Source organism: Rhinatrema bivittatum, chromosome 4, assembly GCF_901001135.1.
Source record: "Rhinatrema bivittatum chromosome 4, aRhiBiv1.1, whole genome shotgun sequence".
Classification (NCBI taxonomy): domain Eukaryota; kingdom Metazoa; phylum Chordata; class Amphibia; order Gymnophiona; family Rhinatrematidae; genus Rhinatrema; species Rhinatrema bivittatum.
In genome coordinates, this window is record NC_042618.1 from 267,686,946 (window position 1) to 267,708,622 (window position 21,677).

Below are 21,677 nucleotides of genomic sequence, written 5' to 3' on the forward strand. Positions count from 1 at the left end.
GCCCGGCTCAGAGGGGCTTGTCCCCTTTTGCAGGAGGGGGTTCCCTGCTTAGTCCTGAGTCCGTGTACGCTTCCAGGTGTGGGGACAGACGCTCTCTGGGCCTCGTTCCCCCTCTGGCTGCCGAGAGGGTTTTGAACCTGCTGCTGCGCTCAGTAAAAAAAAAAAGAGTTTCAAAGTTTTAACTTTCAATAAGTTGCAGGTACTCACCTACCTCTAACTTATCTGCAGAGTTGACCAGCTTTTTTAAACTTTTTCTGGTCAGTATAGGATTAGAACCGGCAGTCAGAGAAGCAGAAGGCAGCAGGTTCCCGCCTGCTCTCTCCTGCTGTGCAGGCTGTCAATCAAGCTTTGTTTTTTCAGCTTTTTTTTCCTCAGCCAAGGTTGCTATGTCCCGGCTGACAGCCTGTGTTTCTTGTGGGCTGTCCTCCTCGCGTTTTTCGCGGCACGGCCTCTGCACTGCTTGTCTGCCGGGTGGGGAAGGTCCCTCCTCGGCAGGACAAGCAAATTTAGCCCGGGCTCCACTCCTCCCGGCATGGCTAGGCCTTTCCCGGGTCGGCAGAGCCCGGGAACGGCCGCCATCTTGGATTTTTCGTCTGAGCCGATTTCAGTGCTCCCTGGGGCTGGGGGACTGGATTTTTTTGATTTAACCCCCGATTTGGCCACCGCGGGTTCCCAGGAGGGGGGTCCTGACCTTCCCTCGCCCCCCCTCTACCCCCCCCCCCGGTAAATCCAGGGTCCCTTTTTCCGCGGATTTCTTCCTCCTCATGCACAAATCTTATTTAGCTAGCCTGCATGAGATGGATGAAAGCCCCCCCCACCCCCCATCTAAAATCTCTCGCTCAGTGCCGTTGACCTCTGGACCGGCTGCGGAGCCTCAGGGACCAGTTCGGGTGCGGGTGGTCCCGGGGGTCCCCTCCCCCGGTGTCTCCTGGGTCCTCCGACCCTGCTGCTTCCTCGGATTTGGCAGATGCCCCCCCACCTTAGAGGGAGATGACCCCAGAGCCCTTCGTCTTTTTCGTAAGGAGGAGCTAGAGCCCTTCCTCCCTTTTGTTTTGGAGGAGCTGGGTCTGGAAAGTCCCTCCGTGGATAATCTCATGGCCTCACTTCCTTTTTTTTTTTTTTTTTAATTTTTTATTTATGCATTTTTAATCAATTATAAACAAGCTTCCACTTGTATGGAAATTTTTAAAGTACAGAAAGAAAACCTAAGTAACATACAGAAAATATCAATTCACATCCAATAATTAACTGTACTTTAACAAAATAAAGGAAATACCGGAGACACCTTTAAAGGAGCATATTACAAGGTAATATTAGGCATCAAGAAAACAAGGCCAAACATGAGAAGTCCTTCCACTTTACTTTTAAACCTATCCAGCTGGGGGTTTTATGAGGGTGGATGAGAATCTAAGAAAACCCTCAATTGCTGTGAATCGAAAAAGATGTAATTTTGCTCTTGAAAAATTATATTACATTTACAAAGAAATTGTAATTTAAGCCTTGCACCTCTTTGAATCACTTCCCCCCTCATGTTAAGAAACAACTTCCTTCTTGATTGTGTCGCCTTGATCAAGTCAGGGAACACCAAATTTTTTGTCCAAAAAAATTTGCTTGAGCATTTCTAAAGAAATGTTTAAATATATTGTTTCTGTCCATGAGGAATGCAAATGAAACCAATAATGGTCTTCTTGATGTTACCATCAGTTCTTGTGAAGATTCAAGAATTGTAGTTAAATCCAAAGGCATTTGTTCCCCCAAATTACCCCGTTCAGCTTCAGCATACGGAAGGTAAAAGGCTTTAGTAATCACAGGTTTTACGTCTTCTGGGATTTTCAAGATCTGTGCACAATACAACTTAACTCAACCGGGGAAATATTTTTCAAAACTGGAAAATTCACAAATCTTAAATTATGTGATCTTAAACTGTTCTCAATTTTTTCAAATTTTCTATCCATTTCTGTTTCTTTTAATATTAAATTGGATTGTATCTTTTCAACTTCTTGAAGCCGTCCCTCCATGGTTTCAGTTTTTAACTTTTGTTGGGCTAAACCATTAGCATTCGAGAGGATTTGGTTTTTAGTATCCATTACTTCCTTAGTTAATGTTTGTATGGATTTTTCTATAGATTGCAATGCCAACCAAATTGTAGATAAAGTTATTTTTGTAGTTTGTAGAATTAACTTTTCCAGCATTGGAGTTTTCTGAATCTCTCCCGCCCCTCCCCCTGCTGCACCGGCTCCATTATCCAGTTCTGACGATCCCAGCATTTCACCACCTTTCAACCCCTCACCTCTTTCCCTTATGAGGGGCTATGTTGGTGTCGATTCCTCCACGATATTAAATCCTGTAGATGTTAAACTCTGCAGGTCCACTTCTATCCCTCCTCGGGTCAAACCCGCCGGGACTGTGGCTTTCAAACTCCGTCCCTCGTCAAATGCTGGTGGAGCCGGTCTGATAGGAGAGCTCAACAATGTATCGATGGTCAGAAGGGGCGGTTCGTGCTCCACCGCCGACCCTTCAGCGACCTGCCCGCTCGGCGCTAACGGTGAGGCTGCCGCAAAGAAACTCCCAATGCGGGGTTGAGTGGCTTCTAACGGGGTCGATATGCCTTCACCTCCCCATACCCTCGCCTTACGCTTCGTGTGCGGCATGGAGGTAAGAAATTTTTAGGTAATAGCACGAGCTCCTTGCAAGCGTACCTTTTCAGGCGGCCATCTTAGGGCGTCTCCCCATGGCCTCACTTCCTAAGGATATGAACCCGGTTTTGGGAGGGCTCCGGGCTCTGGCCTCGGCCTTTCCCTTCCACCCCATGCTTAAGCTCCTTATCCTACGGGAATGGGAGGCTCCTGAGGGTTCGCTCCAGGTGGGGCATGAGATGGATAAGCTCTATTCCCTCCCAGAAGAGGGCTTAGAGCTGTTGCGATATCCATCAGTGGATTCTTATGTTTCTGCAGTGGCCAAGCACACCACGGCCCTAAAGGATTCGCAAGATCGTAAGCTGGAGGCTCACCTGAAGCGCATCTTCGACGTCCTGGCCCTCGGGGTTCGGGCGTCTTGCTGTAGCAGCCTCATGATGCGGGCAGGCCTCCAGTGGGTCCAACAGTTACTCTGCGCCCGGGAGCTTCCGCCAGGTGAGGCAGAACAGGCCGAGCGTCTGGAGGCGGTAATCGCTTACGTGTCGGACGCCCTCTACGATTTGGTCCGTGTCCAGGCGAAGGCGATGGTTTCCTCAGTGGCTGCCCGGAGGCTCCTTTGGCTTCGCCACTGGTTGGCTGATCAGTCCTCGGAAGACCCGGCTGGGCACGCTTCCCTTCAAAGGTAAGATGCTCTTTGGCAAGGACCTCGACAAGCTTATGGATTCCTTGGCTGACAACAAGATCCATAAACCTCCAGAGGACCGCCCTATGGCTTCTCGGTCCTTCGCGGCCTCTCGCTTTCGCTTTAGGGGTCAGACCAAGGGTCCATCAAGCCCAGTGTCGCTTCGCTTCTCGAGGGCGGGGCAGTACTCCTAGGGGGTCTTCTCGTGCGCAGTCCTGGTTGCAGTCCTTTCGTGGCAGGCGGCCCTTTCGCGAGGGCCAGCCCGTGCATACCCCCGCTAAACCTGCCACACAATGAAGTTCAGCCGGCCCATCCCTCGGTCCCTTACCTCGGCAGACGCCTCTCCCTGTTTTTCGAGGAATGGGTCAAAATCACTTCGGATCAGTGGGTCCTCGACATTATCAGAGACGGGTACGCTTTCGTCCTCGTCAGGGAACTTCCAGATCTCTTTCTGTTCTCACCTTGCGGCCGGGCCAAGAGGGACGCGGTGGTCCAGACTCTCTCCAAGCTTCTGGATCTGGGGGCGGTGGTCCCAGTCCCAGAAAGGGAAATTGGCGCCGGCCAGTATTCTATTTACTTCACCGTGCCCAAAAAGGACGGGTCCTTCCGTCCAATCCTGGACCTCAAGAGGGTCAATCGGGCCCCCAAGATCCCCCACTTTCGCTTGGAAACTCTGCGGGTGGTCATTGCGGCGGTCCGTCCAGGAGAGTTCCTTGCTTCCATCGATCTCGCAGAAGCATATTTTCATATCCCCATCCACCGCGACTACCAGAAGTTTCTCCGATTCCACATCCTCAACCAGGACTTTCAGTTTCGAGCTCTCCCCTTCGGCCTCGCGACCGCTCCTCGCACCTTCACGAAGGTAATGGTAGTAGTGGCTGCGGCCTTGCGCCGGGAAGGGATTCTCGTCCATCCCTATCTGGACGATTGGCTCATCAGGGCCATATCTGAGACCTCTTGCCGGCGGGCGGTGGATCGAGTCCTGGAGCTCCTTGCCTCTCTCGGGAGGATAATGAACTTTTCCAAGAGCAAGCTTCAGCCCTCCCAGGAGTTGGAATTTCTGGGAGCACACTTCGACACCCGAGTAGGCAAGGTTTTCTTACCTCGGGCGCGAGCCCTCAAACTGATCGGTCAGGTTCAGAATTTGATTGCGCTATCTTCACCGACAGCCTGGGATTATCTCCAAATCATGGGCTCCATGGCTTCTACCATGGATCTGGTCCCCTGGGCTTTTGCTCATATGCGTCCATTACAGAAAGCTTTGCTGTCTCGTTGGCAACCAGTGTCGGAGCAGTTCCACGTAGTCCTTCCCTTCTTGGAGTCTACTGCCGACGAATTACAGTGGTGGCTGTCCCTTCCGCATCTCCTACAAGGGATGCCTCTTCAAGCTCCACAGTGGACGATAGTAACCACGGACGCCAGCTTGTTGGGCTGGGGTGCGGTCTGCCTATCTCAGTCCACCCAGGGGACATGGTCCCAGACTCAGTCGCGCTGGCACATCAATCGACTGGAAACTTTGGCGGTCCGCCTGGCCCTTCAGGAGTTCCTTCCTCTGATCCGCAACAAGGTGGTACGAGTCCTGTCCGACAACTCCACCACAGTCGCCTACATCAATCGCCAAGGGGGCACTCGCAGTCCCCAGGTAGCCTTAGAAGCCAGCCTCCTACTCGCTTGGGCGGAGCGTCACCTACAGTGCCTTGCGGCCTCTCACATCGCCGGAAAAGACAATGTTCAAGCCGACTTCCTCAGCCGGCAGTCGCTCGATCCGGGAGAATGAGAACTCTCGGACGCGGCCATGGCTCTGATAGTGGACAGGTGGGGTCCTCCTCATCTCGACCTCATGGCGACTCTGCGCAATGCCAAAGCCAATCAGTTCTTCAGCCGCTGGAGGGAACATGGCGCAGAGGGCATGGATCTCTGGCTCTCCCATGGCCGGCGGACGTGCTTCTGTATGTGTTCCCCCGTGGCCTCTAGTAGGGAAAGTTCTCAGGAGAATCGAACTCCACCGGGGTCCGGTGATTCTCGTCACTCCCGAGTGGCTGCGACGGCTGTGGTTCGCGGATCTCATCAATCTAGTGGTGGATGGGCCCCTGCGCCTCAGTCATCTCCCTCGTCTCCTCCGGCAGGGGCCTGTGTATTTCGACCAGGCCGATCGCTTCTGTCTAGCGGCCTGGCTTTTGAACGGCGTCACCTGAGGCGCAAAGATTATAGGGACGAGGTCATCTCCACTTTGCTGCGAGCCCGGAAGCAGTCGACTTCTCTGGCCTATGTGCGCATCTGGAAGGTCTTTGAGTCCGCATGTATGGAGGCGGGCGTCCCGGCGCGCTCCGCCTCGATTCCTTTGGTTCGTTCTTTCCTTCAGAAGGGTCTCTCTTAGGGTCTCTCCTTCAGTTCCTTACGCGTTCAAGTCTCTGCGCTTGGCTCTCTCCTGGGTCAGGTGGATGGTCATGCCTTGGCTGCTCACCCAGACGTCATTCGTTTCCTGAGGGGCGTCAGACACCTCCACCCTCCCTCTTGGGCCACGTGTCCATCTTGGAGTCTCAACCTCGTCCTTCGTGCTCTCTGTGCCGCTCCCTTTGAGCCTCTTCGCCACGCTACACTTAAGGATCTTACTCTTAAGACTGTCTTTCTAGTCTCTATCTCCTCTGCTTGTCGTATTTCCGAGCTTCAGGCGCTGTCCTGTTGGGAGCCCTTCTTGCGTTTTTCTGATTCCGGGGTCTCTCTCAGGACGGTTCCTTCCTTCTTGCTTAAGATTGTCTCCGCTTTTCACGTCAACCAGTCGGTGGAACTCCCCGCGTTCTCTCCGGAGGAGATTGTGGGTACGGCTGGGGGCGACCTCCATCTACTGGATGTCAAGCGAGTCTTGCTTAGTTATCTTCAAGTCACCAATGACTTTCGAGTTTCAGACCATCTCTTCGTCCTTTGGAGTGGTCCCAACCGGGGTAAACAGGCTTCTAAGACCACGATTGCGCGGTGGTTGAAGGAAGCCATTTCCTCGGCATATCTTTGTCAGGGTCGTCCTCTTCCTGAGGGTCTGAAAGCCCATTCTCTGCGTTCTCAGGGTACTTCTTGGGCGGAGAGTCAATCTGTCTCTCCGCAGGAGATTTGCAGGGCTGCCACTTGGACGTCTCTGCATACTTTTGCTCGGCACTACCGTCTGGATGTACTCGCTCCGGTGTTCAGTTCCTTTGGGCGGCACGTGCTTCGAGCGGGACTGTCTCGGTCCCACCCAGTTTAGGGAAGCTTTGGTACATCCCACTGTCTGGACTGATCCGGGTACGTACAGGAAAGGAAAATTAGTTCTTACCTGTTAATTTTCGTTCCTGTAGTACCACGGATCAGTCCAGACGCCCTTGCCTGTCTGTCTTCTGTCCTCTCGAAGCTTGTTTTCTTGTAGGTCTGCAGATTTCATATTTTCCTTGGTGCAAGATTACTGAGCATTTACACCGGAAGCCTTGGTGGTTATTTTATACCAAGTTTATGCAAGAGCGTATAGGTATACCATGCTTCTTCATTAATCTATGGTTGCTCCATTGAGCTTTTGGTTACTTGCTTGATCCTATTCTTGGTTTTATTGTTTTCTGCTTTGACATACGTTATACTGAAGGGTGAGAGGATAGGCTCTGTCCTGATATAGGGCATCCTGCAAGTTTTAGTCTGTCTCCACCTGCTGGAAAGGAGGCTCAACCCACTGTCTGGACTGATCAGTGGTACTTCAGGAACGAAAATTAACAGGTAAGAACTAATTTTCCTTTTCTGCATTCAGTAAATAGCGCATCCAGCATATCTTACCTATGTGACATCCAGTTCCCACATTCTCTCTACTAGCAGAACTGTTCTGCTGTTTGCATCTAGATTTAGAAGCTGGGATTATTGGTCCCTCCCAACGTAGTTGTATGAAACACGGTCTGTGTCAATGGACCATGGAAATTTATAGTAAACTGATAATTCTTCATGACACATCTTTGCGATTTATAAATAAATATCTTTTAAAGATAAAGACTTTGGACAATTTGAGATTTCGTTGTCCCATCATTTATTATTTAATATAATTCTGCCATAATGTAGTAAGGCAGACTGTGACTTGTGTTGTGTTTTTATTAATTAAGTTCTTAAGATAAATCTCTTGTAGTCTTTAATTTTTTTCTTGTTTCAGGAAATATAGTGATAATTCTATGTGTGTGTGTATGTATATATATATAGTGTGTGTGTGTATATATAGTTCCATTTGGTGCATAGAATACTTGTAAGCCAGTCTCTTTGATGGCTTGAACTGAGTTTAACATTTGATTTCATGCTTTTCCAGTCAGTGAGTTCAAAGAGTGTTACAGCAGGCAACACTAATAATTTATTCTACTATGGAGGATAAATGTTTTACATCATTGATTGTTTTAGGAAGGCAATTTTCAAAACAAGGTACAATGGATAACTTATCCGGCTAAAGTTAGCTAGATAGTCAAGGGGATAAGCATCCCACTGAATCTACCCAAATCAAGTTGAGCAGATAAACCTACCTAGGTAAGTTTTAAACCTAATTGGCTGTATTTGAATACTGCTGGTTAAGTTTTAAAGTTCTCTCTCGACAAGCAGGGCTGATTTAGCCATGACACGTGGATGACATCATCCAATGGCACTGAATGGACCCTTCTCTCTTAGCTCATAGAGCTTTTGCTCTACTGAGCATATGCAGGAGCTCTCACGCAGGCCTTGCATTGTGAGCGCCCAGTCTTTTTTCATTTGTGCTTCAGCACGGATGTATACCCTTTTCTGTTTTATTTTTTTATTTTTTATTTATAATTTATTATAATTTCTTAGATACATTCAAATGAAATAAGAAAAGGAAAATATACATTACAGCAAAAATCAAAATTTGACTACAACCTCAAGAAAACATTATTCTGTAACATCACATACAGACCCCATAATCAGTGGGAGAGCCTATTCTATTATATAACATAACGAGGTAATTATGAAAATCATAAATCACGAGAGACTTTTTCTATTTCCTGCCAAACTCATTCTCCAACTGGGGCATTAACCCTCTTAACCACCTTTATCTTGAAGAAAAACTTCTAAATGCCCTGGGTCAGTGAAAATAAACTTATTTTTTTGAAAAGAAATCATACATTTACATGGATATTTAAGATAGAAGGTGGCCCCTAAGGCCAGTACCCTCTGTTTCATTATCAAAAATTGTTTCCTTCTGTGTTGAGTAGCTCTCGACACGTCTGGAAACATTTGCATAGTTTGTCCACAAAACGCAAAACTTTTATTCAAAAAATACTTCTGGAGAACCAGAAGTTTGACGGCACTGGTTGCAGACCCCGATCTGATCGTTGCAGAAGGCTGCAGACTGAATTCTATTTGTGGTCTTACAGATGTTTGATGAGCTCACATACACTTTTGAGGCGATTACATTGCAGATAATAGCCCTGCTCCAATTGATTGCCCCTGAGGCAGCTCTGTGAGAGAGAGCGAAACTCGGCCAGAGTCGGGCATCATTTAATAAAGGGCTTTTTCAACTACCGATTCTCTTTGTTTCTACTGCTATACAGCCAACTGGATCGGCTACAGCTTTGCTTTTTGGGTCTAAAGAAAGAAAAGTTCAGGATGGTTTCTCTAGGCACCATGCTTCCACTTCTTCAAACAGGAGATTGGCTTTGTTCTCTGGATCTTCAAGACGCTTACGCTCACATTCCAATATTCCCCTCTCATCGCAAGTATCTGCGCTTCATGGTGGGTCATCAACATTTCCAATACAGAGTACTGCCATTCGGACTTGCTTCTGCTCCCAGAGTATTCACCAAATGTCTGGCAGTAATAGCAGCACACTTGCAAAAGGACAGTGTCCATGTATTTCCCTACTTAGACGACTGGCTCATCAGAAGTCAATCTCAACAAGGAGCTCTGACTTCTCTCAGTCGAACAATTACTGTACTTCACTCCATGGGCTTTCTCATCAATTATCAAAAGTCCTATCTTACTCCATCTCACCTGCTTCAATTCATAGGAGCAGAATTGCACACCATCCTTTCAAAGGCCTTTCTACCCGAAGATTGTGCAGAAACACTTTCCTTGTTGGCAAACTCGATTCACTCAAAAAAATGAGCAACAGCTCATCAGTTTCTAACCTTACTAGGCCACATTGCCTCCACAGTTCATGTCACTCCTATGGCAAGGCTCGCCATAAGAGTAACACAATGGACTTTAAGATCACAATGGATCCAAGCTATTCAACCACTGCATTCTCCAATTCAAGTAACCCACCAGCTATGTTCATCTCTACTTTGGTGGGTGAACAAGGACAATTTGCGCAAGGGCCTACCCTTTCAATAACCAGTCCCACAGATAACGTTAACTACAGATGCATCCACCTTGGGTTGGGGAGCTCACATAGACAACCTCCAAACCCGAGGTACTTGGACAAAGCTCGAAGCAACGTTTCAAATCAATTTCCTGGAGCTACGAACTATACATTATGCACTACATGCGTTCAAGGACTGCCTTTCACACAAGACTGTTCTCATCCAAACGGACAACACAGTTGCCATGTGGTACATCAGTACGGGCTCGTATCTCCTTTGTCAAGAAGCTGCACAGATTTGGGGCTGGGCCCTGAACCACTCAATGTTTCTCCGGGCCACTTATCTGGCAGGCATTCACAACGTAGTGGCAGATCGACTCGGTCGTCAGTTCCAACCACACGAATGGTCCTTGGATCCCGCAGTTGCGACCAGAATATTTCACCATTGGGTACAACCATCAATAGACCTCTTTGCATCACATCTGAATCACAAAGTGGACAACTTCTGTTCCCTACACAAACAGAAGAACCAGCCAGCCAAGGGCGCCTTTGCTCGCCCTTGGAACTCAGGCCTTCTATACGCATATCCTCCGATACCGCTCATAACAAAGACTTGTGAAGCTACAACAGGACAAGGGGTCCATGATACTCATAGCCCCGTATTGGCCTCGACAACTATGGTTCCCCACATTTCTAGACCTCTAAGTCAGGGATCCCATTCGCCTGGGTATAGCTCCCACTCTCATAACTCAGGATCAGGGTCGGTTGCGCCATCCCAACCTTCAATCCCTATCCCTGACAGCATGGATGCTGAAAGCTTGATTTTACAACCACTCAATCTTTCAACCAATGTATCTCAAGTGCTTATAGCTTCACGTAAACCTTCCCCACAAAAGAATTATTCTTCCAAATGGAAAAGATTTACTTTGTGGTGCAGACAAAAGAATATTGATCCTTTCACTTGCCCCACTACTTCTCTTCTAGACTACTTATACCATCTTTCAGAATCTGGTCTCCAGACTTCATCTGTAAGAGTCCATTTAAGTGCAATCTCAGCTTACCATAACAAGACGGGAGATGCACCAATATCCACACAGCCTCTTGTCAGCAGGTTTATGAAAGGTTTAACTCAACTTAGACCACCAGTTCGGCGGCCAGTCACAGAATTGGACCTGAATCTGGTTTTAACAAGACTCATGCGTTCTCCTTTCGAACCCATGAATTCCTGCGATGTTAAATTTCTCACATGGAAGACTATCTTCCTCCTAGCCATTACATCAGCTGAAGGGTTAGTGAGTTACAAGCACTTGTCACGTACTCACCCTATACAAAGTTCCTACATGACAGAGTGGTTCTCCGTACACATCCAAAATTCCTTCCCAAGGTAGTTACGGAATTCCACTTGAACCAATCCATAGTTTTACCCACATTCTTTCGAAGACCTCATTCTCACCAAGGAGAACGGGCCTTACATACCTTGGACTCTAAGCGTGCAGTAGCATATTACTTAGACCGCACTGCAGTCCACAGGAAATCCACTCAGCTCTTTGTATCTTATGATCCAAACAAACCGGGAAAAGCAGTGGATAAACATACTCTATCCAACTGGTTAGCAGATTGTATACAGTTTTGCTAAGAAAAAGCAGGCCTTCCTCTCCAAGGGCGAGTAAAGGCGCATTCAGTAAGAGCAATGTCAACCTCAGTAGCACACTATCGTTCAGTGCGAATCCTTGACATATGTAAAGCAGCAACATGGAGTTCTCTTCACACCTTTGCAGCTCATTACTGTTTGGACAAAGAAGGGCGACAAGATTCAGCCTATGGACAATCTGTCTTAAAGAACTTGTTCCCAGTTTAATCCCAACTCCTTCTACATCCAACCTACTGTGATCTTCGGCTGACTCATTTTCAACAATAATACTTCACTACTAAATGTGGAAGGAACCCTAATTTGCATAATGTACTAGCTTTCGCATACTCATGATCATATTTGCATATTAACTTGCCTCACGCTAAATATCACGCGTCTAACGCCCGTTAGACCCCTTTATCATGTTTTACAGCCCTAACAAAATTTGATTAACCCTATTAATTAGTTATCTAGGCTGCTTCATGTGGCTGTCAGATTTTGTCTACCGCTGCTGCTCCCAACACTTTTAATGAATGCTCAGTGCATGCTCTCCCTGGTTCACTCAGCCCTCAGCCTGTAGATCAGACAGAGGCTGGAAGGGATCAAAGGAGAAAGCTCAGGAAAGGGAAGATAAGGAGTTGCTGTGTGCACCATGTGTGCTGCACAAAGCAGAACCTTGCTTTCTATGCTCTGCACATTTCCATTAATTACTACATTCCAGGGCTCATGCTGTAGGTAGGAAGAAGAGGCATGCATGATTGTTAGGACTTTTCAGCTTGGAGAAGAGACGGCTGAGGGGGGATATGATAGAGGTTAGGACTTTTCAGCTTGGAGAAGAGACGGCTGAGGGGGGATATGATACAGGTCTTTAAGATCATGAGAGGTCTTGAACGAGTAGATGTGACTCGGTTATTTACACTTTCGAATAATTGAAGGACGTAGGGGGTATTCCATGAAGTTAGCAAGTAGCACATTTATGACTAATCGGAGAAAATTCTTTTTCACTCAACACACAATAAAGCTCTGGAATTTGTTGCCAGAGGATGTGGTTAGTGCAGTTAGTGTAGCTGGGTTCAAAAAAGGTTTGGATAAGTTCTTGGAGGAGATGTCCATTAATGGCTATTAATCAATTATATTTAGGGAATAGCCACTGCTATTAATTGTATCAGTAGCATGGGTTCTTCTTAGTGTTCGGGTAATTACCAGGTTCTTGTGGCCCGGTTTTGGCCTCTGTTAGAAACAGGATGCTGGGCTTGATGGACCCTTGGTCTGACCCAGCATGGCAATTTCTTATGTTCTTATGAGATGCCATTGATATGTTCTTATTGTACATATTCTTAGAAATGAGCTCCAGAGCCATCATTGATGCTTTTTGTTGCTGTGAGGTGCTGAGAGCTATGCCCAGGTGCTGGTGTGGATTTGAGCATCAGTTAGTGAAGACAATTCTATGGCACATCTGATCATGTCTAAAGGCACACAGAGAAATTCTGTGCTACCAGACTGTTGCTATCGTTTTATCTGCTGTGGCATACAGAGGAAGAAGGGGGTAGAAAACCCTGAAAGGAAGATTGAAGAGAGGACCCTGAAAAAGGTGGGGTTGGACAAGAAGAGTGGATGAGAAGGGGGAAGGAAAAGACCCTGAAGGTGAAAGGGAAGCGAAGAAAAGGACTCCAAAGTAGAGAAGAGAGCTTCCTGACAGGGAAATATAGAGATAGACAAGAGAGAAGTAAAGAGGGAGAAAATAAAGGGAATAGGGGAAGAGAACTGAACAAGGGATAGATAGCAGGAAATAGTGAAAGTTTGAAGTATTTATTTAGGCGTTTTATATACCGTCGTTTGAAAAGAAGATCACAGCAATTTACAGTATTAGAAATTATATTCATGGTCAACGGTTATATGTTTTGTGTTAATGTTCATTCATCTAATTCAGCATCACAGCGAATACATATTCTAGTTCATAATTACCGTATTTTTCGCTCCATAAGACGCACTTTTTTTCCCCCAAAGGTGGGGGGAAAATGTATGTGCGTCTTATGGAGCGAATATAAAAAAAAAACCAAACAAAAATCTAACAAACCCTCCCGACTCCCCCAAGACCTGCCGACTTAATTTCCTACAACCCCCCACCCTCCTGACCCCCCCCCCCAAGACCTGACAAATTAATTTCCTGCAACCCCCCACCCTCCTGACCCCCCCAAGACCTGCCAAACGTCCCTGGTGGTCCAGCGGGGGTCCGGGAATGATCTCCTGGGTGTGGGCCGTCGGCTGCCAGTAAACAAAATGGCGCCGACGGCCCTATGCCCTCACTATGTCACTGAGACCGACCGCTGCTATTGGTCGGTCTCAGTGACATAGTGAGGGCATAGGGCCGTCGGCGCCATTTTGTTTACTGGCAGCCGATGGCCCTATGCCCACACTATGTCACTGAGACCGACCGCTGCTATTGGTCGGTCTCAGTGACATAGTGAGGGCATAGGGCCGTCGGCTGCCAGTAAACAAAATGGCGCCGACGGCCCTATGCCCTCACTATGTCACTGAGACCGACCAATAGCAGCGGTCGGTCTCAGTGACATAGTGAGGGCATAGGGCCGTCGGCGCCATTTTGTTTACTGGCAGCCGACGGCTCACGCCCAGGAGATCGTTCCCGGACCGCTCCTGGACCCCCGCTGGACCACCAGGGACGTTTGGCAGGTCTTGGGGGGGTCAGGAGGGTGGGGGGTTGCAGGAAATTAATTTGGCAGGTCTTGGGGGGGTCAGGAGGGTGGGTGGTTGCAGGAAATTAATTCGGCAGGTCTTGGGGGGTCAGGGGGGTTGTTAATTTAAAGGGTTGGGATGGGGGGGGGTTTTGGGGGTTCCCAGAGAAAGAAAAGTTTTCTGATCTGGGGAGTGGACCGAATTGGCCCTCCCCAGACCCGAAAACAAAATGGGGAGAAAAAAAAAAGCTATGCACTCCCCTAATTTGCTCCATAAGACGCCCAGACGCAGAGCCGGTTTAGCACAATTTTTTTTTTTTTTAATTTTCCCCCTCTGAATCCTAGGTGCGTCTTATGGTCAGGTGCGTCTTATGGAGCGAAAAATACGGTATATATCTTAAAGGAAATCAAAGTAGTTCATATCTAATTTAGTTCTTATTAATGCATTCTAGGTCTACTTAACAGTGAAATAGATTCTAATACCACCTTTATCTTATTCATTCTCTATTGATTGTTTGACTAGTGTTATCTCTTGTCCAATCAATGCAATTATCAGCATTATGGTTTACGTTAAGTTGTAAGCATTTCTAAAGAGCCATGTTTTCAGTTTACATTTGAAGATCATTTTTTCTGTTATCTGACATAATGGCTCTGGAAGTGAGTTCCACAGTTTGGGGCTTGCTATTGAGAACATTAGGTCTCTTATTTGCATTAGATGTGTGTTCCAAGTGGGGGATACTATTAGGAGACCTTTGTTTTGAGATCTTAGGTCTCTCTCTGGTATATAGAGTTGTTGTCTCACTCCTAATAGGCATGGATCAATATTGTTGATGATGTTGAATATTAGTGACAACACTTTATAGTGGATTCTAGATTGTACAGGAAGCCAGTGCAGGGTTATGAGCAAGGGGGTGATGTGATTAAATTTCCTTGTCCCTAGAAGGAGTCTTGCTGATGCATTTTGAAGTAACTGTAATGGTTTTAATAGGCTTGTGGGGAGGCCTAGTAAAAGGGAGTTGCAGTAGTCTAAGTTTGAGAATATAAGTGTTTGTAAGACAGTGCGTAAGTCTTGTATTATTAACAGAGGTTTTAGTCGATGTAGAATTCTCAACTTAGAGTATCCTGATTTGATTAATTTGCTTATATGCTTTTTCATAGTGAAGTTCTTGTCAATTTGAATTCCAAGGTCTTGAACCTCATCTGATGGAGTATTGTTGGTAATTCCTAGATTTATGGGTGGCGGTTTGAGTATAGAGTTGTCTCTGCTTAGCCATATAATTTCCGTTTTTTTTGTGTGTGTTAAGAGTTTCAGTTGGCAAAGTTTTTGTTGTATGGCCTTGATGTATGTTGACAGGTTTGCACAGTTTTTTCAATTGTTTTGTCGAAAGGGATGTAGACATGTATATCATCTGCATATAGGAAGAAGTTGATTGCCAGGTTTGTTAGTAAAGTGCATATAGGCAGGAAGAGTGTCTGAGAGTGCTGACCCTTGAGGAATGCCAGAATCAATTGGAAAGGTATCTGAGATTTGATTACCTAGTTTGACTTGGAATGTCCTATCTTTTAAGAAGGAAAAGAACTATTTGATGACATTTCCACCTATTCCAATTTCATTCAGGTGGTGGCACAGTAGGGTGTAGTCAACTGTTGAATGCTGCTTTTAAGTCTATTAGTACCAGGATATATCATTTATTGTTATCAAAGCCTTGTAGCACAGGATCAGTTAAAGAGATATGAAGGGTTTCAGTTGAGCAATTTTTTTCCCCCAGATCCCAACTGGTTTGGGTATAGTAGTTTGTTGTCTTCAAAGTAGTTTTCTAATTGTGATAAAGTTGCTTTTTCTAGGGCTTTTGCAATGAAAGGCAGTTTTGATATTGGTCGGTAATTGTCCCAGTCATCAATTCTGCCACTTTTGTTTTTTAAAATTGGTTTAATCACAGCTTGTTTTGCCTTGTTAGGGTCAAGTTCTTCTGCTAGTGTGGTTTATTATGATTGTGACTATTGGGGTTATTATTCAGTTTATTTTTTTCTGGGTACTTGCCTGGGATTGGTTCCAGTGAGTGGGTCGCGGATTTCATTTTAGTGATTATTTGGTTTACTTCCAGTTTCGATACTGTGTCGAATGAGTTCCATTTCGCTTGTATAGGTTGTTTTTCTGACTCTTTTGATGGTTGGTTGGGGAGAATTGTGATTTGAGTGTATTGATTTTGTTTACCAATGAATTAGCATAGTCATTGCATGATGTTTTTGTGAAATTGTAGTTGTTTGAGATGGAGGAGGAAGGATCCTTGATTAGATTTTTGACTGTTTCACAGAGATGTTTTGAATTAAATATAACACCATGAATATGTTTTACATAGTATTGTTTAACTTTATTGATTAGTTCATGGTATTTAGTTAAAAGGAATCTGTATTTTTCTAGATCTGCCAACGAGTAGTTTTTTCTCCATTGCTTTAAAGATTTTCTCAGGGTTTATTTAGCTTGTCTTAGCTCTTCGCTATACCAAAGTTTCTTTTGTTTAGTTGTGAAGCCAACGTTTTAGAAAGTTTTTTCCTGGATTAGGCATAGGGTATCTGCACTTCATTGATGATTTTGTCCCAGGAGTCAAAAGATGAGGAAGCTTTATTATGTTTGAACTCAGATATTTTATTTTTAATGGTTTCTTCGAGTGTTTCAGGTTCTATCTTTTTTTGATACTTAATGATTGATTATTTTGTGTGTTTGTTTTTTGTGTGGTGAGGAGAGATACTTCGGCCGTTATTAGCTGGTGATCAGACCATGGTAATATTTTGTGAAAAAGATTGATTTTGCAGTTACTACGATTGGCGAATATTAGATCAAGGATGTGTCCTGCTTTGTGGGTGGGGTTGGTTACAAATTGTGTCCACCCCATGGCATCCATCGTATCTAAGAAGATTTCGCATGAAGTAGATTTTGGCCTGCTGTCTACATTAAAGTTAGTCACCTACGATTAGGGTTGATTCAGGTGCTGGAACACTTTAGTGAAGATTTCAGTTAAAGGTGAACAGCCTTTTTGGAGTTTTCTAGGTGGGCTATAGATCAGACCAATATTTAGTATTGGAGAGTTAAGTATTGCAACTTCATTGGGTGGGTTTCTCTCTACATTTTATGATTTAAGTTTAAGCTCTTTTTTGCAGATAATTAAGAAGCCTCCACCTTTTCGTTTGGGTCTAGGGAAGTGAAAGATATCATAGTTAGTATGTTCAATTTGGTTTAAGAGGACATTAACACAGTCTTTCAGCCATGTTTCAGTGATGCAGAAAATAGTGGGGTTTAGTTCCTCTAGTAGGTCATTTATAAGGGGAATTTTTCTTTTTTGATAGTGATTGAACATTTAATAGTACGGTAGTAGTGTGAACATTAGGCTGGAGAAGATTTCAGGAGAATTGGTACTTAACTTGGGATAGATCAGGTTTGATTCTTCTCTTCCCTTGTTTTTCTGTGATCTCGGTTGATTTTGGTGGTTTCCTCATCCTGTGATTGTTTCAATGGGGTGAATCACCTCCATTTTGTGGTGAGTTAAGTTGTTACTATGAATAGAATTTGTAGTTAAATTTCCTTGGGCCCCACTTCAGTATGAGCAGGGGACTGGAAAGGTGATAGACAGGGAGGAGGAACGGAAGTAGAATCCCCTCCGCATATTCCCGTATAAACTTATGGTTGCTGTACCCTATCCTGAGGCTGGATGAAAGTAGAGGGAGACCAAAAGATTTTGAAGAGTTAGAAGGAAAAGAGATGAAATAAGGTTGTGGATCAAAATGGAAAGGGAGTAAGGATAGAATAGAGGGAAAGAAGGAGAAAGGAAAGAAGAGATATTGAGAGAGATAAAGGTTATAGAAAATGAAAAGGGAAGGAGTAAACAAAAGAAAAAATAGGGAATATGGATAGAAAAAATAATAGGAAACAATAGAACATGGGCAGAAAAATAGTATTTTCAGGAGAAAAGAAATAAAAAGCTAGCCAAACAGAAAAAGAAGAGGAGAAAATTCCTGATATGTAAAGACTAAAAACCTTTTTAAAATTCTAAAGTTGTTACGTAATTTTGATTTGCTACTACACAATTTTTGGCATAAAGAGGGAAATTTGCAAACTGCCTGCATTGCTGCAAAGCCCATAGGAACTTTTTACCCCTAGTCTTTGCCCCAGTTTTCTAAAGTGAAATTATTCATGTACTTCCAGTTTTAAAATTGATGTGGGTTCAGTATCTGAAGAAATTTGTACCTGCTTTTTCTACACATACTTTTTGTGTGAAGATCTGAAAATAAAATGTACATTAGTTTTCACCCCTAACCTAAACAAGCCCCGGAATGCCTTGGCCTAATATAGCTACAAGTACCAGTGTTGTGGTACTATGTATGCTTTTAGCCATGTAAAGGGTGGGTAATTTTCAGACAACCCTTTACCTGGGTATATTGGTATTTACCCAGTTAAAGGGCTTTTGAAAATTGTTCTCAAAATATTCACTATGGAGGAGAGTAAGAAGAATTTCCATGCTTCTGTTGTATTAGTCAAATATGTGGGCAGTGTGGTCGATACCATGCTAGCTGGCTATTTCTTCATTTACTTCAGTTTTTTCAAACCGATTCTTGGTAACTTTTTTCTTCCTAGTTTCAAATGAAAACCATTGAGTTAGTAAGCTGCACAAGTTGACACAGGCTTGTCCCTTGTTTTTTCCCTCTTTCTCTCTCTAACCCCTTTGAGCTCATACTGTTTTCCCTGTGTTACCTGGCAAGTAATCAATTAATCATCACTTGCCAAAAAATTCAGTTGCTGGCAATGGGCTATGACTACTGAGCTATGACTACTTTTGTAAATGTTTGTTACACTGCATAATGAATTTAATAAATATGTATTTGTTTTATTTTTGCAAAGCTACATCTATTCCTAAGTGCTACCGTGCTGTTTCAATTCATGGATTTGTGGAAGAACTGGTTGTTAATGAGGACCCCGAGTATCAGTGGATCGACAGAATACGCACTCCCAGAGCTTCGAATGAAGCCAGACAGAGGCTAATTTCATTAATGTCAGGTATTCTCTGCAAAATTGATGACTTGACTTTCTCCCTTATTTGTTCTCTCCTCAAAGATCCTTCTTGAAACTTTTTTTTGTAATTCTTTTCTTCCATTTATAAACCTTAAACCATTCTGCGGCTGAGTGTCACAGCTGTCACATACCTGGGGGGGGGGGGGGCTACATCTGCAGTGAAGAACCAGAGTTAGATAGGCCCTCACAGATAGTAGCTGATAGGTAGGACCTGAGGCACTGAATTGTAGCAGGAGGCAGAGGCGTGATCAGGCAGGCTGAGATCAGGACAGGCTGCATTCATACACAGGTAATAGTCAATCTGAGGTCAGGACAGGCGAAGGTCAATCCAAAGTCAGGGCATGCAGTGTTCAGGCACAGGTGAGAGTCAATCCAAGGTCAGGGCAGGCAGCCTTCAGTGCCTAGGTCAGGAACAAGGCCGGATCGCAAGGAGTAGTCAGAGCACAATTAGTGAAGAGACTCAGGAGCTGGAAGTAAGACCTGTTGCTAAAGCACCTGGTAAGTGGAATGTTCTTATATATATACAGGAGGAGTCAGCTAGTACCCCAGGAAGTTCATGAAGTCAAGCCCTATAAAAACCTGGAAGTAGTAGTGCGCCACAGATAGAATGGGATGTAGAGTAGAAGGCAGATGCCAGGAGCCATGCTGGAGACCTCAGCAGATGGCAGGCTTTAGCAGCAGGACTTGGAATGTTTATTTAATTTATTTAAAGGCTTTTATATACCGATAGCTGTTTGTACATCGTATCTGTTTACAAAGAACATTGAGCTTATAATATGAAGCATAACAGTTACATGGAACAAGTTGGTAACATATTGAGATAGCATAAATAAGAGGTATTTAAATCAATCAGTTTGCAAACTAAGTACAAGTATATAGACTGGTCATGTTGGGGGGTCAGAATTATAATCTAATTAAATGCTAATTACATGAATGTAGGGAGGTGAAAGTATAAGATTAACGTAAGAAAAATACAATATACAGGAGGATCAATGGGAGGAGGTGGTAGAGAAATTTGACATGTATTCGCAGGGAGGAATAAGGAGGGTGGTGTTAGTCGAAGGCTTGTTTGAAGAGCCATGTTTTTAATTTTTTTTTTTTTTAAATTTCTGTGTGCTTGGCTCTATGCGGAGGTCGGGGGGCATTGTGTTCCACATTGAAGTACCTGCTAAGGAGATTGCTCAGTCCTTTCTGGAGGAGAGGTGTATGAGTTTGGGAGAAGGTATATATAAGGTACCTTGGTAAGCTGATCTGGTGGGTCTGTTAGAATTATGAAAGCGGAGAGAGTCGTGTAGCCATTGTATGTTTTCATTGAACAGAGTCTTATATATGAGAGAGAGGCTTTTGTATTGAATTCTCGAGGCAGTTGGGAGCCAGTGGAGGTCTCTTAGAATGGGGGTAATGTGGTCTTTCTTGCGTGTATTAGTGAGAATTCTAGCTGTGGCATTCTGTAGCAGTTGTAGGGGTTTGATGGAGGAGGTAGGGAGACCAAGGAGGAAGGAGTTACAATAGTCAGTTTTGGAGAAAATGATGGTTTGAAGAACAGTTTGAAAATCGGAGATATGAAGGAGAGGTCTCATTTTCTTAAATACATGTAGTTTGAAATAGCATTCATTTAAGATGGATTTAATGAATGGTTTTAAGTTCAATTGATTCAGTAGTAACGCCTAGGTTATGTGCGTGTAGGGAGATGGGTTTCAGGGGGGTGTGAGGAGTTGGAGTAAGTGAGGTTGTTAGGGGATATGACAAGGAGTTCTGTTTTGGCAGGGTTAAGCACAAGGTTCATGTTTGTGCTTAACCCTGTGCTTGGTTGATGGTGGAGAGGCAATTGTCCCATGTCTTTAGGGCCTTAGGTAAAGAGTCAGTAAAGGGGATGAATATTTGGACATCGTCCGCGTATATGTAGTGGGTGATGCCTAGGTTGATTAGTTAGTTTGCAGAGAGGTAACATGTAGATTTTGAAAAGGGTAGAGGATAGAGAGGAGCCTTGGGGAACACCATGGGTAATGTTAATAGGATCAGATTCGTTGTTACCCAGCTTGACTTTGAAGTGTCTGTTTTCAGTAGGATTTAAGCCAGAGAAGTGCTGTTCCTGTTATGCCGATGTCAGAGAGTAATTCTAAAAGAGTTTTGTGGTTAATGGTGTCGAATGCAGATATGTCGAGCATTGCCAGGAGATAAGAGTGACTTTTATCCATTTTTTTAAGTATGTTGTCGGTAAGTGATATTAGCAGTGTTTCCGTACTGAGGTATTTACGGAAGCCAAATTGAGATGGGGAAAGGATCTTGTGGTCGTTAAGGTATTCAGAGAGTCGGATGTTGACTATTTTTTCTGTCATTTTGGGAAGAAAAGGCAGGTTTGAGATGGGTCTAAAATTGGAGAGATCGGTGGGATGGAGGTTGGGTTTTTTGAGTATAGGTTTGACAACTGCCTGTTTTTTAAGGTGGAGGGGACATTACCTTATGCAAGAGAAGAATTGATTATTTCAGAGATGGGTTTTGCTCTTATATTGGTTATAGATAGTAAGAGTTTGGTTGGGATGGTGCCAGAAGGATGAGAAGAGGTTTTGGCTTTCTTTAGAAGGGTTTCTATTTCAGTCGATGAGGTTGCTTTGAAGGTGTCAAGGTTGGTGGTCATGTTTATGGGGGGGAGGATGGTGTTAAAGG

At 44.7% G+C, this 21,677-nt stretch overlaps 1 protein-coding gene across 1 annotated transcript in view; it reads left to right on the forward strand.

Moving 5' to 3' along the window:
• Window positions 1-21,677, forward strand: part of C2CD5 (C2 calcium dependent domain containing 5) — a 1,535,590-nt gene that overhangs the window by 298,750 nt on the left and 1,215,163 nt on the right. Inside the window, 1 exon segment of the mRNA XM_029600113.1 lies at window positions 18,840-18,995. Within this exon segment, the coding sequence (XP_029455973.1) occupies window positions 18,840-18,995 (156 nt within the window).